Source organism: Letharia columbiana (genome assembly GCF_014066305.1).
Source record: "Letharia columbiana isolate WasteWater2 chromosome Unknown Sc0000023_s0, whole genome shotgun sequence".
Lineage (NCBI taxonomy): Eukaryota > Fungi > Ascomycota > Lecanoromycetes > Lecanorales > Parmeliaceae > Letharia > Letharia columbiana.
Genome location: NW_023501064.1, coordinates 211,555 through 229,768, shown reverse-complemented (window position 1 = coordinate 229,768; position 18,214 = coordinate 211,555). Strand labels below are relative to the sequence as shown.

The following is an 18,214-nucleotide window of genomic DNA, read 5'->3' as shown; positions in this document are numbered from 1 at the left end:
ATATCGCCCCACCTCAAGGGTTGCCTGGACAATGCCCTTTGAATTGTGTCGGAATTGCACCTGACCTCAGCCTACTCTAGGGCTCAAGGACCCCATAGCGCCCACAAAGATCCCTAAAAGTTCAACGTATGCGCTCCCGAAAAGCTATTCCCACTGCAGGGTCGCCTTCCGAAAGTAGGGTTAGGGCTATCACTAGCGCGGGTGCAGAACTTTTGGTGCAGACCTCCGTACGGCGTACATTAGAGTACAGCGTACCGTAGATAAGGCCTAATGGCGCTAGGGCTCCTTAAAACCCTACCTACGGTAAGGTACTGGGACCCTGTATGAACCAGCCGTTGTGGGCACTGGACATGATTTTCAGTTAGGGATGACTTTTTGCCGGTAACTCTCGTGGTTGAGTGGCAATTAGCACCACCCTAGTTCCAGAGCCAGCACGGTAGAGCCATGTTTCCATGCCGGGAATAGAATATACCGGTGTTTTCGGCGATAGTATCAAAAAGAAACGTCACTTGCATTAGCCCACTCACTACGAGTACCTTTTCCTTCAATATATAAAAAGCCTGGGGGCATCTATCTTCCAATCATGTATCAACGCAGTATTTTCTCATCGCTACCCTGGATACGGTCATTGAAGATTTCGTTCAGTAGGAAATCATCAGGAGAATGACACCCTCCGCACGCAATCCAAATGACGGTGTAACTGCCATTATCGAGAAAAATACTCAGTCCTCAGAATCGAAACATGAAGATTTTGCTGCCAAACCAGTAGCTCCACAGGAGCTAGACGGGCATGTCATTGACAGCGAGGCAGTCCCACCTGCGGAAGATGAATCTGCCGAGAGAGCCACTGAGGACCTCGAAGCTCTGCATCAAGCACCCTCGGGACCAGCATACTCCGTATTCAGCCATCGCCAGAGGAAATTCATAGTCTTCATGGTGGCCTGTGCAGGCTTCTTCTCTCCATTATCGGCCAATATATACTTTCCGGCTCTTAACGCTTTATCGCGAGACCTCAAAGTCTCAAATGAGCTCATCAATCTGACCTTGACGTCTTATATGATCTTTCAGGGGCTGGCGCCTACGGTGTTTGGGGACTTGGCCGATATGACTGGCAGAAGACCCGCATATGTAATAGGGTTCATTATATACATTGGTAGGGGTTTGCACCCTCCAGTCCCATGGGTTCTTGCTGACGCCTCAGCTAGGCGCAAATATCGGGCTTGCTTTGCAGAACAATTACGCCGCTCTGCTTGTATTACGGTGCTTGCAGAGCACTGGTAGCAGTGGAACTGTGGCACTAGGCAATGGGGTTGTCGCGGACGTTTCTTCGAGTGGGGAGAGGGGCAAGTTTATGGGTAGGTTTGTTTTCGTGTGGTTGCCCAGACAGTGACTGATCTTGCTTAGGAATCGCTCAATTCGGCCCTATGGCGGCGCCAGCTTTAGCCCCGGTCATTGGTGGAATCCTGACCCAATTCCTAGGCTGGAGGTGGCTTTTCTGGTTCTTGGCGATCTTAGCTGTCGTTTACTTGATCCCTCTTCTCATAACTTTTCCGGAGACTGGTCGAAATGTCGTCGGCAATGGCTCAATCCCGCCTCCAGGGTGGAACATGTCTTTGCTCAACTACCTGAAAACTCGCAAGATTGAGCATAACGATGCTCTGAATCGAACAGTCTCGCGTCAAGAAATGAAAGCAGCGCAGGCGGAGCTCGCTAGAAAGAGAAAGCTCCGGTGGCCCAACCCATTGAAGACTATTTATATAATTTTGGAGAAAGACGTTGGTCTGCTGTTGTTATATAATTCTTTGGTTTACACAGCGTTCTACGACGTAACCGCCAGCTTGCCTAGTCAATTTGCCGAAATCTACGGATTTAACGAGTTGCAAATCGGGTTCGTTCCCTTACCTCATAGGCAGCTTGTACATGTGCTAAAATTGTTTCAGGTTAACTTTCATTCCGTTTGGAGTTGGATGTTCAGTGTGAGTTATGTTCTCCGAGCCATTTGTTCCTGGTTCATACTGCATCAAAAGAGGCATTCTAACTCCGAAGGCGTGTAGAGCATCTATACTTTTTGGCCGCCTTATGGACATGAATTACAAGCGAGTAGCCAAAAATGCTGGCTTCCGTATTGACATCAAAAGGGGCGACGACATGAGGAATTTTCCTCTCGAAAAGGCACGTATCCAGGTGTTTATAATCCCCCTTTATTTTGGTATCGCAGCGATTTTGTGCTGGGGATGGGTTCTCGAGCGGAATGCGCCCCTAGCCGCTCCACTAGTCCTATCGTTCGTCATTGGTTTGTGTCTGACTGGATCATTCAACGTCATGAGTACAATGTTAGTCGATTTATACCCATTGAGCCCCGCGACGGCTACGGCAGCAAACAATTTGGTACGGTGTTTGATGGGCGCTGCTGGTACTGCTGTTATCATCCAAATGATTAACGGTATGGGAAGAGGGTGGTGCTTTACTCTCATTGCTGCGATAATTTTCTTCACTAGTCCTTTGTTGTGGGCTGAGCTGAAGTGGGGACCTAAGTGGAGAGAGCAAAGAAGGGTGAGGGTGGAGAAGCTAGAGGAAGAGAAGGAGGCAAGAAAGGCAGAAATTGAGATTGGTCAGGAAGATGTCATTTAAAGGATCAGTTACTATTTGTGGGCATTTGTACACACATAGCGTATCGTGTCTTTATATACCCTAGATTGAGCAAGTTTTTGTCCTCTCACCTCCTTATATGTCGTCGGCTTGCCGGGGTGAAAGGAGGATAGGAATTTATTTGGAAGGCAATTCGACGAGATTGTTGCGTCACTTTATAGCCTCCGTCGACCAAGATCCAGTAGAGAGGGATGATGCGCTACATCTTCACTCCCTTCACCATCTTTGCTTTGGGATACTTGGGTAAGATATGTAGAAGGATTGAGTGATGTTTGGAATCTGCAGACTACAAGATAATTTAAAGTCTTGCGCGCGCCTACTCACCGCCAAATATGTCCCCAAACTCGACCTCTTCACAAGCCAACAAACCTTTGACAAGATTATCCAACATCAAAGGCCATATCAATATGGAGGGGTGCAATCCTACCGTCTTCCACGATGACATCGTGCCGCTGGCGCCAGAAGACCCGCTATTCGGGCTAATGGCTGCCTATAAAAAAGATGACTTTGATAAGAAGGTTGATTTGGGTATTGGAGCTTACCGTGACAACAACGCACAACCATGGGTACTTCCTGTTGTCAAGAAGGTAAGTCCTATCTAACGGCATGGAGACCAGAATCTCCTCGGGCTCACCATTCTCTCAGGCGGAGGAATTACTTCGCAAGGATCCCAAGCTCAATCACGAATATCTGCCAATCGCTGGTCTTGCCGACTTCACCGTGGCAGCACAAAAGCTCATCCTGGGAGCAGATAGCCCCGCCATAAAGGACAAGCGGGTACATCTCTGGACTCAACCTCCGCCAGCATTGGGCTAATTACGCTCGTCGCAGGTTGTGTCCCTACAAACTATTTCCGGGACCGGTGCTGTCCACCTAGGAGGCCTCTTCCTCGCACACTTCTACCCTCGAAACCCCAAACAGCTCTACTTCTCCTCTCCAACGTGGGCCAACCACAATCAGATCTTCTCCAACGTCAAGCTCCCAACCAAGTCATACCCCTATTTCTCACCTCTTACAAAGGGTCTCGACTTTGATGGCATGCGTTCTACGATTGAGAAAGCTCCTGAAGGCAGCATCATTCTTCTACATGCTTGTGCGCATAACCCTACTGGTGTTGACCCGACTCGAGATCAATGGAAGGAAATTGCAAAGGTGATACGAGCAAGAAACCATTTCCCCTTCTTCGATTGCGCATACCAGGGCTTTGCGTCCGGTGACCTCGAGAATGACGCTTGGGCTGTCCGCTATTTCGTCTCCGAGGGGTTTGAGCTCTGCATTGCCCAGTCCTTTGCCAAGAATTTCGGTCTTTACGCCGAACGGACTGGTGTTTTCCACTTTGTCACGGGCGCTGGTCCAGATGCTCAGCGCACGATCGCCCGCATAGGTTCTCAGCTCACCCTCCTACAACGCAGCGAGATCAGTAACCCACCTGCTTATGGGGCTCGCGTAGCCAGTCTTGTTCTGAACGACCCGGAGTTGTTCAAGGAATGGCAAGCCAATCTGCGGACTATGGCTGGCCGTATTATCGACATGCGAAAAGCATTAAGATCGAAGTTGGAGGAATTGAACGGGAAAGAGGGCAGCTGGAAGCATATCACGGATCAGATTGGCATGTTCAGCTTCACAGGCTTGACTGAGAAGCAGGCAGTGAAGGTCAAGGATGATGCACATGTCTACATGACGAAGAATGGGAGGATCAGTATGGCAGGGCTGAACACGGGCAATGTCGACTACACGGCCAAGGCCATCGATAAGGTCGTGAGGGACACAGAGTAAGGGCGGAAGTTCTTTCAAGATGAGACCGATCGGGAAGAGCTGCATATAGATGGAGTCGACTCCGGGTATCACTGCTCTCTGTCCATACAACGCTCCCCTTGCTCCATGAGTATAGATAGACCTTAAGCAATTGCACGCTCCTAGAATATCAAGTCCCATGTCACCAAGAACCCACACAATCCACAACTAGCCCAGAATACCATTCTGGCAGTACTCTTTCTCTCCGTTGCCTTTTTAAGCTCTTTGTTTCCACTACCAACGTTCTCCGTTGTAGAAAACGAGTCGGACACCAATTGAGATATATTGGCGGTCTGTACGTCAAGGTTCTGGACGAGGCTGGTTTGCAACTCGGAGATCTCAAGCATGGAACGTTCAGCTGTCCTGCGAAGTGATAGTGGGTTAGAATAGAATAACGAAGAAAGGGATGGAGAGTACCAACCGAACCTGATCCAACGTATCTTCATACTGCTTCAACATATCCTGATTCTCTCGCGCAAACAACTGCAGTTGTTCCGGACTCAACTGTTGCTCGATTTCCCTCCGACTCTCATCCTCAACCACCCCTCCGCCACCCCTATACTCACTCTTTTCCTTCCCCGCACGCCCATCCATCCCCTCACCGCCACCTCCACTCATCCCAACCCCTTCCAAGCCTTCCCCAGCACCCACACTCCCTTTCACTTTATACAACACACTCCTTCCCCTCTCCACCTCTCTTTCCAACCGCCTCTCCATCATGGCCCTCTGCACCTCCCCCACCCCTTCCAATTCCCTCCCTAGATACCACAACACGCTATCCCTATGCGTAGCAAGAACTTCCCTCCGCGCCTCTTCAACTACCTGCTCGGGGCTCTTATCCCCGCCGCTGGCTCCGGCCGCCCAGCGCCCTAGCACACCTTTGGCATACTTTTTGGAAGAAACGCGTGACTCAGTGTCCCGGCGGATTTCTTCGGCGGAGGCGAGTTGCCGGATGCTGGCGTTCAGGTCGCGGAGGACGGTTTTTGAACTCGCGTCTATGGCGTCACGGGCGGAGGCGGAGAGGTAGGTGGTTTCTTGCGAGGGGCCATTGCGGAGGCGTGAGGATGGGGGATGGGCGGCGCGGCGGGGTGGATGGGAGGTCGAGAGGTAGGCTTGGCGGATCGAGAGGAGGTAGGTGTGTAGAGAGAGGATATGGGAATTCTAAGGAAGGGGGTTTAGTAGGATGGTAGGGTATTTGGGGGCATTTAGGGGAAGGGTACTATTCTGTATGCTTCTTTGAGGAATTCATCGCGGGTGCTGGAGCGGGTGAGAGGGTGCTGGTTGCAGTGGGTATTGTGTTTTTGGAGGAACTCGTTGAGGGTGGGGGTTATGTTGGACATTGAAGGTGTTTGCGAATTGCTGGCAACACTGGCATGGTTCTGCAGGAGAAGTGAAAAGCAAAGTAACCCTAGTCTAACCCTAAGTACATTATCTTATCTATCGGCAGCCTGTTAGGGCTTAGCTTGTCAGAACACTTAACGCGGCGGGCTTCGCGACTGCCCTGGGACGCGATTGTGCATTAATAAGTCGATTGAATCGTCAAATTCGAGTGTCCGAGCATAATAGGCCGATCAACCTCGTCGCCGGTCTGGCTACTCATGCTATCTCGAGGCTGCGTATCTCTATACCTTCCTTCAGATCATTCTCTCCGCCACCCTCATTCTACCCCGTCCTGGCCTTCACCAAGTCTTTCCATCGTCGACGAGGCAGCATACAACATCAGATTCGTCCGATCACGGCGACGACTTACTTTCCTGAGCCAACTATGCCACCAAAACAAGCTACTTTGGGGTATGTCAAATCGGGGCAGCAGACCTTAGGGTGCATGCTCCTTGTTATCACCAATTCGCACACTCACTAATGCGTATCCGTCGGATAGAAAGTTCTTCGCACGCCCTGCTGGCTCCTCACCAAAGCCTCAACAGTCGAAGCTGGCTTTTCAGAAGCCGCACACGACAAAGGCTGTCAAAGACGAGCATGAGGAAGTAGACGGGGTCGTGAAAGCAGAAGATCGTGAAGAAGCAGATGCTGTGAAAAATGATGTCTCCGATGAAGATATCAACATGGACAGCAAGTCTGAGGTGCATCAGTCAGCTATGGATACCAAGCAAGAAGACCCAGACATGAACGGCATGGAGAAAGTCAATTCTGCGCTAGCCAACGCCAAAGGTGAGTCGTCCATGTAGACTGTTCGCCTCGAGCCAAATCACTAACAGCAGAGCATTGAGTAGACCATACCGGCCATACCACAGCTGAAATTTCGTCTCTGCCACGCAGATCGACCCCATCAAAACGTAGTAAGAATGAACTAGAAGACGAACAGGACGAGGATGATGAAGAGCCGGTGAGAAAGCGTTCAAGGCGGGAGAATACTAGGGAACAATTTGAGCACGCAACAAGGCAACCAACAACTGAAACCGACAAAGAACCTCCGAAGCCGAAGGCGAAAGCTACTTCCCCGAAAGCTGCCCAAGCGAAGAATGAGTCGAGGCCATCATCCAAGAAAACAGAAAACACCTCCAAAACGGCAAAAGCTGCTGATGCAAACAAAGCAAAGGGGCCTCGGATAGAGACAGGACATGCTCCTGCAAAAGACGCCGGAAAAGAATCAGAAAATGATGTTTCTGACGAAGTTTCCTCAGAAGTAGAAGACGAAGAAGCCGAGTCTGACGAAGAGGACAAGCCTGAAGTCGCTGCTAAAGCTCGGGAGAAAGTCCAGTCAACACTCAAGAGCAGTGCAGAAGACCCCTATCCCAATTGGAAGCCCGGGGAGCCGGTCCCATATGCGGCATTATGTACTACTTTCTCATTGATCGAAATGACTACAAAACGGCTCATAATTTCAGCACACTGCTCTCTGTTTCTCCGTCAGGTCCTACGGCTTACACCTCAAGATCTCTTACCTACTGTGCAGCTCATGATCAATAAGCTTGCTGCTGATTATGCTGGCATTGAGCTTGGTATTGGAGAATCGCTGATCATGAAAGCTATTGGTGAGACCACCGGAAGGAGTTTGCAGGTCATTAAGGCCGACCAGAACGAGATCGGAGATCTAGGTCTTGTTGCCGCAAAGAGTCGCTCGAATCAGCCTACGATGTTCAAACCAAAACCTTTGACGGTACGAGAAGTTCTCAAAGGTCTGATGGGAATCGCTACAGTCTCAGGCGACGGCTCCCAAGGGAGAAAGATCGCTGGTATCAAAAAATTACTAGCTGCAGCAGACGCTTCATTGGCAGGCAAGCGCAGCAAAGGGATCGACATCACGAAGGACAAAGGCGGAGCGAGTGAAGCTAAATTCATAGTACGATTCTTGGAAGGCAAGTTGAGGCTTGGACTAGCAGAGAGAACGGTACTTGTCGGTCTCGCGCACGCTATGGTCATTCACGAGACCGACAAGAAGGGAGACAAGCTACCAAGTAGCGAAAAGCTGGCGGAAGGAGAGGCAATTCTGAAGACAGTCTATAGGTGAGATGTAACAGGGGCGATGCTTTCCTCTGCTAATAGACTTCCAGCGAACTACCAAGTTACGAAGTCATCGTTCCTGCAATGGTTGAACACGGCATTTTCCACTTGCGCGACAACTGCAAACTACAGCCCGGTGTGCCCCTCAAGCCAATGTTAGCAAAACCTACGAAGTCTATTACCGAAGTCCTTGACCGGTTTGAAGGCAAGAACTTCACCTGTGAATATAAGTACGACGGAGAGCGCGCCCAGATTCACTACGTTGCTGGAGACTCGCCTCAACAATACACAAGCAGTGTGCCAAAATCTAGTAAATCGGCCAAAGGTCTTTCTGCTATCTTCTCACGGAATTCGGAAGATCTTTCGAAGAAGTATCCTGACATTTTAGCGAAGCTAGACTCATGGATCAAAAAGAAGACCAAAAGCTTCGTACTGGACTGTGAGACCGTGGCATGGGATCTTGTCGAGAAGAAAGTTCTCCCGTTCCAGCAATTAATGACAAGAAAGCGCAAGGATGTCAAAGCCGAGGACGTAAAAGTCAAGGTCTGCGTCTTTGCCTTTGACATGCTCTTCTATAACGGAGAGGTGAGTCATGAGCTTCCCGTCCGTGAATGCTATGTGCTGATCATTGAAAGGCTATCGTCCAAAAGTCTCTGCGCGAGCGAAGAGAGCTTCTACATCAGGCTTTCCAGGAGGTCGAGGGCGAATTCTCTTTCGCCCAACATGGCAATACCGACAATCTCGAGGAGATCCAAACGCTGCTTGACGAGAGCGTCAAAGCATCCTGTGAAGGACTCATGGTCAAGATGCTTGATACCGACCAGAGTGGCTACGAGCCCAGTAAGCGAAGTCGTAATTGGCTCAAAGTGAAAAAGGACTACCTCTCCGGCATTGGCGATTCCCTGGATCTCGTCGTTCTGGGCGCATACTTTGGCAAGGGCAAGCGTACGTCGGTATATGGCGCTTTCCTGCTAGCTTGCTACAACTCCTCAAAAGAATCTTACGAAACAGTCTGCAACATAGGCACCGGTTTTTCAGAAGCCATACTCGAAGAGCTTCATACGAAATTGAAGGATCACACCATTGACAGACCGAAACCCTTTTACTCACACAGCACGGTGGCCAAGGACCAGCCAGACGTCTGGTTTGAGCCGCGCTTCGTGTGGGAGGTTAAGACTGCAGACCTCACACTTAGCCCGAGGTACAAAGCTGGGGCCGATGCGCTGGGTGATAGTAGTCATAAGGGGATTAGCCTGAGATTTCCGAGGTTTATCAAGGAGAGGGATGATAAGAAGGCTGATGAGGCGACGGGGAGTAGGATGGTGGTCGAGATGTATCAGAAGCAGGAAAGCGTGGGTAAGAATAAAGGGCCGAGTGTTGATGACGATTTCGAGTACTGATATCGAATGCGTGATGGCGGAAGAGAGACGAAGCACGCTTATGGCTGTTCTAGCTATGTACGTATTAATCGTTACATACCTTATACTTCCATTATCTACGATTATCCAAAGAAGCTTGCTTTATCCAAATACAGCTGCATCCCAAATCTATCCAAGAGTTTTTAGCCAGTACACCTATCCCAAGGTTCTTGGTAGGCCAATCCCATCCCCTCGAAAACCCTTCTCTCTGCTTCCTTCCAGTCCCGACACCTGGTCGTCCTATCTCCCCATCCCTCCAAGTCTACCCATTTCCCCGTACCTCTTTGGCGTACGCCACTACTGTCGAACTTCCAGCCCCTCACATGTTTCGCGTACCGTCTCAAATCCCTCTGGAACGTCGTCCCAGACGTCCATCCCGCTACTCCGCAGCCTACAGTACGCCACGGACTGATGATAATATCAACCCGGCGGTGCAGATTGGGATTCTTGGCTTTCGGGTTGGCTTTCAGATCGGCGGTTCTGGTGGGCCATTCTGGATTCTGCCATACCAATAGAGCTTTGTCCAGGGTGTCAAAGCCGTGGCCACCAAGGGAGGCGGTGCTAATGGGTAGACTTGATAATTTCGGAGTCAGCATTACTCTTTTGGGAAGGGAACTTGAGTCGCGAGGCACGCCTTAGGAGCAGATAACTTTGAGACAAGTCTGAGGACTCATAAGACAGCATGAATGGGGGAAAGTTGCCCCGGAAATGATAACATACGGTTCTTGATTGCGTTTGGTGTTTGTGAGATTCAAGGTCAGGGTGTGAGTGATCCAACCCTCTTTTTCTAGAGACTTAACCACTTTGTCAACGAGGTTGTAGGTCATTGCTTCGTTCTGGTGAGAGAGGATTAGGTCCACGTCTCCGCTGCAAGTTCTCTATTCAGTAACATCCTTTTCGAGTTCCAAATTGAGTCATAAGACAGTTACGGGAGTCATGGTACTCCCGCAACGTGTCTTGCCACCCAGATTAGGTTATGGAATAGGAAAAAAAGAGCTGGGGAATCTATTTACCATTCGGACTTGCCGCGTCGATACCCACCAACAATTATGGAAACAATGTCTTTGTCGGTGACCAGGCAGGCGTGTCTGGTGATGGTTTCTGCAATTGATTCTACCTCAGCGCGAGAGATTTTGTGCATCAATTCGTCATAGTATTTGAGACCAATCTGCTGGACACGAGACAGCGATTTCCACCCGTATTCTATGACGTCGTTGAGGTCTCGCCAGCCTTTGTCGTAGTAGAACTCTCGGGCTGTTTTGGCGCCCACACCCCAGATCTCGTAGAACTCGCGGAGGACTTTGAGGGCGGGGTCGGCTTCTAGGTCGGCAACTGCTTGGATTTTGCCATTGCTGGCTTGGTATTCGTGGAAGAGGTGGGCAATCTTCTGGTCGCAGCTTACGCAAAGTTCGGAGTCAGCATTGCTTAGTCGAGGTAGGTAATGGAGTTGCAAGACAGGTCTCGGGGGTTAGAAAGGATGTCTTGCGGCTCAATTTGAATACCATATGGAAAAGATCAGCTCCAAAATGTACGTACCTGCGCACAATTCGGAGTCAGCGTTGCTTCTCAAAGGCAGAACTCAGGCTCGCACAGAGTCCTTGAGTGTTGTCAGTACAAAGAGCTGTTTGCTCGGAAGGCATGTCTTGCAACTCGGAAGTCGGCACTGAAAAGGAAGGAACCACTCAGAAATGTACGAACCTAGGTAGTGCAAGGATTTCTCGAGTGCTCTGAATTGGATAAGGGTATGCCGCAAGGGACGCAATGCTGCTGCTGTAAGCTCGAACGCCAATTTCATCCAGCGTCAATAGACGAGCTAGCTTGATCTCTTTCAACAGGCAAATGAACGCCTGATTGGGGGATATCAGCGGCGTAGCTCGCTCACAGGCATAGATTTTCTTCTCTCGAACCCAATCTGGCATCAGTGGGAGGGCGCTGCTGGCTGCTTCATCGTGCTCCGAGGTTGTTTGATGCAGAAGGCGAGTAGGTCGTGTGATATTCTGCCTGGGTTGTTGGCTGGCAGCCTGAGTTGAAGACGAAAAGCTCTTGCCGACAAAGTCTTTGTTCGCGGCGGCTTCGATGCGATCCCGCTTTATGTACCGGTTGATTGATGGTTTGGAGTCGGCATTCGCGCGCTCGATGATTCCACTCGGATCTCCTTTCTTGATGTAAGTACTCTTGTTGCCTGTAAAGGGTTTCAATCCATTGGCTTTCATGGTGGCTGGGCGATTCATTGCAGGCTCTTCAGGGGTAATAAGTGTTCCAGTGTATATCGTGTAGGGTTCCAACGGAAGTACTTTCCCAGCGCTGAGTGATTCATTGAGCCAATCAAGCTTGATAACTTTCACTTTGTCGGTAAAAGACCCTAGGAAAATCGGTGGTGGAGGGGTATCTTTTGCCGCCATAGAGTTCGGTGAGGACGCATCGGATGATGTGGACACTCGAGATAGAGAGAGCTGTGACATTGGCTTGGTGCTCGCATCTGCTTCGTCCTCTGTTTCGGAAGACGTGGATGAGTCGTCGATGACTAGGTCCACCTTTCGCTGTGAGAATTCATCACTCCTATCCCCAACTTTTCTCCGTTTCTTTGCCGGAGCTCTACCTTCTGGGCCTCGGGGAGAGGTAGGTTTTTCTGCGCTTGGTGTGTCCTCTGTGTCTTCTACACGAACCCCTTTCCATTGCAGCTCAGATTTGGCACGTCTCGCTTTGGAGATGTTTCCAAGGACGATGTTTGCTTCTTTGATATCATATGTCAGAGATGCACCACCATGACTCAGGGCATCTTCAGCTTCGTGTTGCTCATTGATGGAAAGATGTGCTGCAAGCACATAGACAGGAGGCAAGCCGCTAAAATCGAGCTTCAGAACTGGATTATGCTCATCAGGGTCAATGGTGGCAATGGAGGACCGGCTGTCATCCATATCGCCTTGAGGTTTGAAATGCATCAACCAGCTGCTGGATTACGTCGAAATTATTTACGATATGAAAGTTACAACCTTGGAACATGTTGCGAGATGAGAATCGGTATTTTAAGAAAAAGGGGAAATGGAGAAGAGGACAACGAATGACAAGTGAACCGACGTTGGCTATGTACTAGAAGAAAGAATCGAATGAAAATGGAAATGAAATTGAAAAAACCGAATATTTACGAAAGTCTTGAGATTTAAAATGTCACTAGTACTTTACTGGACGTCATTCATCGGTATTTAAAATCTGTAGTATGTATATTTAGACTAGCTTCATCCGATATAGTGCTAGACATCTCAACCACCAAGCGTCACCAGAAGTCTTGGCTCCTGGCACCGCTTGAGAACAGAGGATAGTAGTATTTGGAGGCAAAAAGAGAGCCTGCTTAGCCATTTCAGATGACCTGCGCCTCATATTCAGTCGCGTGTACACACTGCTAAATTTCTGAATCACATCGTAAACCATGGTCAATAGCAAGCCTGACTTCCCATCTCTCACGGGAGGCACATCTGTGCAACTCCTTCTACTACTGTCCGGCAAAGGAAGTCGCAATGGTCACAGCCGGTCTTTTACCAGAGAGAAGGGCAGGGCGAGGGAGAATGGAGGATCTCATGACCACGACCTTCCAGTCTCCTTCACCCAGAAATTCGCTTATCGTTCTCCCCTCCTGTTCTCATTCTGTCGTCCTTCACAAACCAGCCATGGGAGCCACACGAATTTAAATGCGGAGAAAAGGGCGGTAGACAGTAGCAATCCCAATCTCGTCCGACTGGAGCACTTGTTGTGGAGGCCATACGAGATCTTCCCTGGAGTTTGGAAGTACAGGTACCGCATAGGGCACCACGATTGGCTGATTTTCGACCACCATGCTGAGGTAAGGGATTCCACATGCGGAGTCATGAGCACAAACTGATGTGCTTTTCGCAGAGATAGATACTTCAGGCGAAGAGTCCAATGTCCTCAGGGTCGAGAAAGAGGGCCCCGCAATCCTTCAGTCACCCGCAGTACTTCCGATCTTTGGGAGCGAGATATCCTCAAGCCAGGGGTCTCACCAAATATCATCTTTGGATTAGGTTCATTGTCCTGACAGAGTACCACGGATGGTCCCTTAGACCCTTTGGATGTCCGACATCGAAGGGGTTCCTCTCCATTTCCCCTCGGCGATTCCTTTTAGTTGTCAGCTGCCAATGTTGCAGAAGAAGGTTACGATCCATTTCGTAATCCCCAAATTGGATGAAGAGCAACAGTTGCTCGTTTACCAAACATGGAAGCGATCAAGCAGAGTTAGCGGTCTTTCGGGTGGCGAGGCCTTTGTTGAGTCCAAAGATCAGGAATGCTTCTTTACGAGCTGTTTGCGAGAAACCCATAGCTTGGACCTGTATCCTCTTCACCAAGGTATCCAGTCAATTTCCCAACTCGTGACAAGAACAACCTCGCCCAATTGGAAGGTTTCAGATGCTATGGGGACGTTGGACCTGCCTTAGTCGTTGTCCGGACTCTGAGAGATCAAAGAACTGTAGCGCTCAAGCAGCAATCAAACGAAGTGTGCGGGCTCAGACTTTAGTGGGGCGAAAAGTTGATTGTGTTGTCTGATGGGGGTCATCGCGCCGCGGTGATGAACTCGTTAGCACCGATTTTCAAAATGTAAACAACAACATCGCCGCTCATATTCACATCCTACCTCATCATTTTCTCATATCCTATTTACACTTCGATAGTAACATTCTTCTATCACTGTAAACCTACAAGAGGCTCTGTCCATCTTCTTTCGGCCTCCTTTCCAGCCCGCAATTTTGATAGAGCGAATTTCTCTCTCATGTTCCGAAGACTCCTTTCGTTTTAAGTCCCAAGCTTCTTTATGCAACAGTTTTCGTCTACAGCTTGACCTGACAGCTTTTGCGATGCCCGACCAGGATAAGCCCAGCGTGAAACCACCAGGTGTCATATCGAGGAAACCTGTGGTGCCAGGTCCTAACTCGTGGGCCCAGTCGCAGCAGGAGCAGCAGCGATCCTCAAGCGGTGAGCAATTAGAGGTTGGACGAGTCACGAACAGGGATAAGTATGAACATAAGCCGATGCCGCCACCACCAACAGACTCCTCGCCTCACAACAAACACCTACAGGCTAAGGCATACATACAACCAGCTATACCTTTGCTGAATCCGGCACCAAAACTGCAGAGCCAGCAGAAGCGAGCAGTGACAGACCCAATCGCACCGAAGCCCCTATTCGCAGGCAGAAAGCTCAGTGTTGCTAAGCTACGCAAGAAGTACTCCTTTTCAAAAGCAGGAGACGACGTTCCGGTGGCCGAAGCGATGCCTACAGACCAATCTTCTCCCGCTGTTCGGCTCTCTTCTGAGAAAGCAGCAGAGGTCTTAGGACTGTATCCGCCGCCAGAGAACAAGCCTGATACGCCTCCAGCCTCCGCACTTCCAGCGCCAGTGCTTGACTCTTTCCGCCCATCATCTGACTCAGTAGAAAGAACGGCTAGCCCAGTGCGGCAAGTTCAATCAACACCTGTGCCTACGCGCCGCTACTTAAGAGAGAATGACCTACCAACGCCAACAACTACAGAGGCTCCCGTTGCTCCCAAACTGCAGGCGAACGAAGAACCACAGAGTCAGAACAAAGATCCAAAGAAAGCAGAAAACGGTGTGTCTACACCTGGAATGCTCCAACCTCCCAGACTTGGGAGATACGGCAATGTGGGCGAAGTCGGATTGGTGGAGTCAAATCGGATGCACAGGGTCGAGAGCTACAGAGGCGTTATAGAAAACGCAGAGTCTTCCGTGGGCAACAATGAACAGGTGTATGCGGGCTCGACGGGAGTCCTGTCGCAATCAAGCATGACTCAGGGTCTGAACACTGGAGATCTTCTGCCACCTGTTATCTACTCGCCAAGCAATTACGGCGGAGTCTGGGAGAACGATCCTGCTGTTGTCAGTATTTGAGGAAGCTCAATCCACAGATCGGTGAAATACTGACTATGTCCAGGGCTATTCACTTCCCCCTTTTAGCCCCATGCCGAACGGGCTCCCGCCGAGTAACGGGATAGACGGGAATGACCCGTCCGACAACCGTGGGATGCCTCTCATGCCTAATGAGCTTGTGAATGGTTACGGCAATAGCAAACATACAGATTTTCATCCATTTGCAAGTTTCGAAGCAAACAAAAATCAAAATCCAAACACAGATCGCTCATCGGAAATTTACCGTCCATTGCCGTCCGCCAACTCGTGGGTCTCCGGCAACTCCTTCACATCCACAAATGCGCCTTTGTCGGCTCTCTTGCCCCCTAGCTGGCCCAATCATCACAGCAGTAATTCCGTCCCATCACCACCTCACAATCAACATGATTACCAACGTCCGGGGTCAATGTCAGCTGCCATGGCTCGATTAGAGCTCACACTGCACCACCACATCGATAGCACCGCTGGGTCATTGTCAAGGTTGATCACTGATAAGCATGATAGAATCATGGACCAGACAATCAGGCGACTGGAGAATCTAGAGGAGACGGTGAGCAAAGGATTCCGTCATCTCAAAGCCGACTTCAAAGATATCAGGAAGGATATCGATGATTTGAAAGAGGAATTCAAGGATGTCGTGAAGGGCAGTGACAGTGTCCAGGAACTATTCAAAGGAATGGACGGAAAGCTCAAGGCATTGGAGAAGAGTGTCGAAGGGCACAGTTGCAACTGTCAGCTCGCCGTTGCAGAACGGAGCCCCAGTGAGCCTGCGAGCGAACCTCAACAGGAAGCCGCATCGCATCGGCGAACTGAAAGTGCACATGGTGCTTTGGGTCACGGCGAGCAACGTCAACAATATCGAAGCGGTGCCAGTCGCTCGTCGACCAGCGCTCGTCAAAGCGGAAACAGTAACAGAGTTCATCGTTCCAATACAGTCAACAAGCAGCTCGGCAACAGGATGAGTGACGAAACTGATACAAGGAGGGAGTACTTTGCGGAGCTAGGAGCAGCTAGAGGTCCCATGCCAGATCTGAGGGATCACCCAGCATATTCAGGCATGCAACAGGACCAAAGCCAGATATACGGGCACGATCAACATAGCATACCATCAGTCTTACATGGCTTACCATATGAGCCCCCGTCTCTCAGTGACGGTCGCTGGTATCAGCAAGCTTATGGTCAGAATCAATAGATACGAAAGGTCTACGCGCAATACGAGCGGAGCGAGATACAGTGGTATGTTGAAGCTTTGAGAGGTGGATTTGAGAGTGATGATTCGATGTGGGAGGCCATGCTCCAGAATAAAGGACTTCAGTAGAAGGCTTGCAGTTAGGGTTCAACCTGCAAATGGTAACATAAACCACGTAAAGTACATTTGGCACTAGGTTAGTAAAAGCAGTAAATTACAGGGTTCGATTTTCCGACATCTCGAACACTATGGATATGTTTTCTACCTACTGCAATGGCATTTCCCCCAGAGCGTATCACCGTCAAGAGGCGTCGGGATGAGGATCCAGTTGAGGCTTTATGTGAGTGTCATCACTTGTAGAGGTCTTGCTCCCTGGCGTCTGGTTCGCTCACTAGCTTGTGTAGTTATACAACAGAAGAAGCAGAGGCCCAGTGGTTTCTGGAAGTTGGTGGACGATGACAATGACACGCCTCAATATGCAGTACTTCTCTCCTCATCCAATGCTGTCAAAGAGACTCGGACTACCACGACTGCATTTCAATCACCCAGAGTACCCACCGTGAGGACTACTCTACCAAGTGAAGACTTCGATGAGTCAAACAACGCCATTCCTCGTTTCTCAAAGACTAAAAAGCCTAGAGCTGAAGCGTCTGCCATCATTGACAAGCGTCAGTTGCAATCTGAGATTACGCAACACAAGCAATCTCGCCAGAAACCCCAAGATATTCTTGCGTCCGCGTTGAGAGCACGAAAGTTCCATCTGGTCATAAATCCTTCGCCTATATCTTCGCCGCTTTTGGTTCCAAAGACTACCGCACAGAAGCATAGAAAGAACCGGAGGAAGGACCTTGCTATTTTCGTCGAGAGAACAGAAGTTATACGCGAAGCAAAGAAATCAGGCAGTGTTTCGAGACCTAGCAGTGGCGAACCAAGACATCTCGACTATATTGAAAAGAAGGACATATCGCAGCTTGAGAAGCCTCGTAAACGGCCAAACGCAACTGCTGCGGAGCGGAAGTGGAGGACTGAGACCTGGGCCAATCCCCCAAAGCCAAATGAAGTCACCGAAAATCTTACAAGAACAGCAGAAAACATCAACGAGCCGTCAAGTCAATGGAATTATGAGTCCACTGGGCTTGCCGAACAGCTGCAAGAGGTCGCTCTGGAGGAGATTCGTGCCAGCGAGGAACGGGCAAAAGGGCTCAGTGGTGGTGGAAAACTCAAGGTCAAGCCCAAGCCTCCAAAGCCTCGTCAACCTAGGACAGAGACATCGGCCGATGAACGCGGTGGGGATGATATCATGCTAGATACCATCAAACTCGACGACGATGGTGATTATGTGCTAGACACATACGTTCGGTCAAGTGCACAGCCTTTCCGAGTTATGGAGCCCACCGAGTTGCATCATGATTCGTTGAATAGTATAGATCCCGGCAACATTGGAATCCTGGTGATTGAAGACGAAGAAGAAGAAGCACTCTGGGAGGCTTTCGCCGAGGATCAAGAAAGCGACCCGGAATGGAATAGCGAAGAGGAAGATGAGAATGGTTTGTGGACCGACTCTCGAACGACAAGACTCACTGACGCGACAAACAGCGGAAGATTATTATGGGAATGACTACCCCGAAGATGAGGTCAACTCTGACGACGAGTTCGGTAGAGGTGCTTACAATTATCGACATGCTGCTTCTGACGACGAGGAGTTTGGTTGGTCTGATGACGAATAGCAGGCATAGCGTCCATAGTTGCTCCTCAGTCAGACTTTGGGA

At 49.8% G+C, this 18,214-nt stretch overlaps 8 protein-coding genes across 8 annotated transcripts; 6 read left to right on the top strand and 2 right to left on the bottom strand.

Moving 5' to 3' along the window:
• Positions 1–663: 663 nt before the first annotated feature.
• On the top strand, positions 664–2,631 carry HO173_007162 (uncharacterized protein; the record flags this gene model as incomplete). The annotated part of the gene is made up of 5 exons (XM_037309067.1): positions 664–1,153; positions 1,206–1,355; positions 1,405–1,888; positions 1,941–1,976; positions 2,055–2,631. The coding sequence occupies 5 exons, from the start codon at positions 664–666 to the stop codon at positions 2,629–2,631; spliced, it is 1,737 nt and encodes a 578-aa protein (XP_037163928.1).
• Positions 2,632–2,981: 350 nt separating this feature from the next.
• On the top strand, positions 2,982–4,425 carry HO173_007161 (uncharacterized protein; the record flags this gene model as incomplete). The annotated part of the gene is made up of 3 exons (XM_037309066.1): positions 2,982–3,236; positions 3,295–3,426; positions 3,481–4,425. The coding sequence occupies 3 exons, from the start codon at positions 2,982–2,984 to the stop codon at positions 4,423–4,425; spliced, it is 1,332 nt and encodes a 443-aa protein (XP_037163927.1).
• A 140-nt stretch (positions 4,426–4,565) lies between these two features.
• HO173_007160 (uncharacterized protein) lies at positions 4,566–5,783 on the bottom strand (the record flags this gene model as incomplete). The annotated part of the gene is made up of 3 exons (XM_037309065.1): positions 4,566–4,806; positions 4,865–5,604; positions 5,664–5,783. 3 exons carry the CDS (start codon positions 5,781–5,783, stop codon positions 4,566–4,568), a joined length of 1,101 nt encoding a protein of 366 aa, XP_037163926.1.
• A 425-nt stretch (positions 5,784–6,208) lies between these two features.
• On the top strand, positions 6,209–9,305 carry HO173_007159 (uncharacterized protein; the record flags this gene model as incomplete). The annotated part of the gene is made up of 5 exons (XM_037309064.1): positions 6,209–6,234; positions 6,323–6,612; positions 6,675–7,908; positions 7,956–8,490; positions 8,541–9,305. The coding sequence occupies 5 exons, from the start codon at positions 6,209–6,211 to the stop codon at positions 9,303–9,305; spliced, it is 2,850 nt and encodes a 949-aa protein (XP_037163925.1).
• Positions 9,306–9,466: 161 nt separating this feature from the next.
• On the bottom strand, positions 9,467–12,241 carry HO173_007158 (uncharacterized protein; the record flags this gene model as incomplete). The annotated part of the gene is made up of 4 exons (XM_037309063.1): positions 9,467–9,896; positions 10,044–10,190; positions 10,337–10,720; positions 11,022–12,241. The coding sequence occupies 4 exons, from the start codon at positions 12,239–12,241 to the stop codon at positions 9,467–9,469; spliced, it is 2,181 nt and encodes a 726-aa protein (XP_037163924.1).
• A 509-nt stretch (positions 12,242–12,750) lies between these two features.
• Positions 12,751–13,220, top strand: HO173_007157 (uncharacterized protein; the record flags this gene model as incomplete). Its single annotated transcript, XM_037309062.1, has 2 exons — positions 12,751–13,161; positions 13,215–13,220. The coding sequence occupies 2 exons, from the start codon at positions 12,751–12,753 to the stop codon at positions 13,218–13,220; spliced, it is 417 nt and encodes a 138-aa protein (XP_037163923.1).
• Positions 13,221–14,188: 968 nt separating this feature from the next.
• Positions 14,189–16,448, top strand: HO173_007156 (uncharacterized protein; the record flags this gene model as incomplete). Its single annotated transcript, XM_037309061.1, has 2 exons — positions 14,189–15,226; positions 15,282–16,448. 2 exons carry the CDS (start codon positions 14,189–14,191, stop codon positions 16,446–16,448), a joined length of 2,205 nt encoding a protein of 734 aa, XP_037163922.1.
• A 270-nt stretch (positions 16,449–16,718) lies between these two features.
• On the top strand, positions 16,719–18,172 carry HO173_007155 (uncharacterized protein; the record flags this gene model as incomplete). Its single annotated transcript, XM_037309060.1, has 3 exons — positions 16,719–16,785; positions 16,850–17,992; positions 18,042–18,172. The coding sequence occupies 3 exons, from the start codon at positions 16,719–16,721 to the stop codon at positions 18,170–18,172; spliced, it is 1,341 nt and encodes a 446-aa protein (XP_037163921.1).
• Positions 18,173–18,214: the final 42 nt, after the last annotated feature.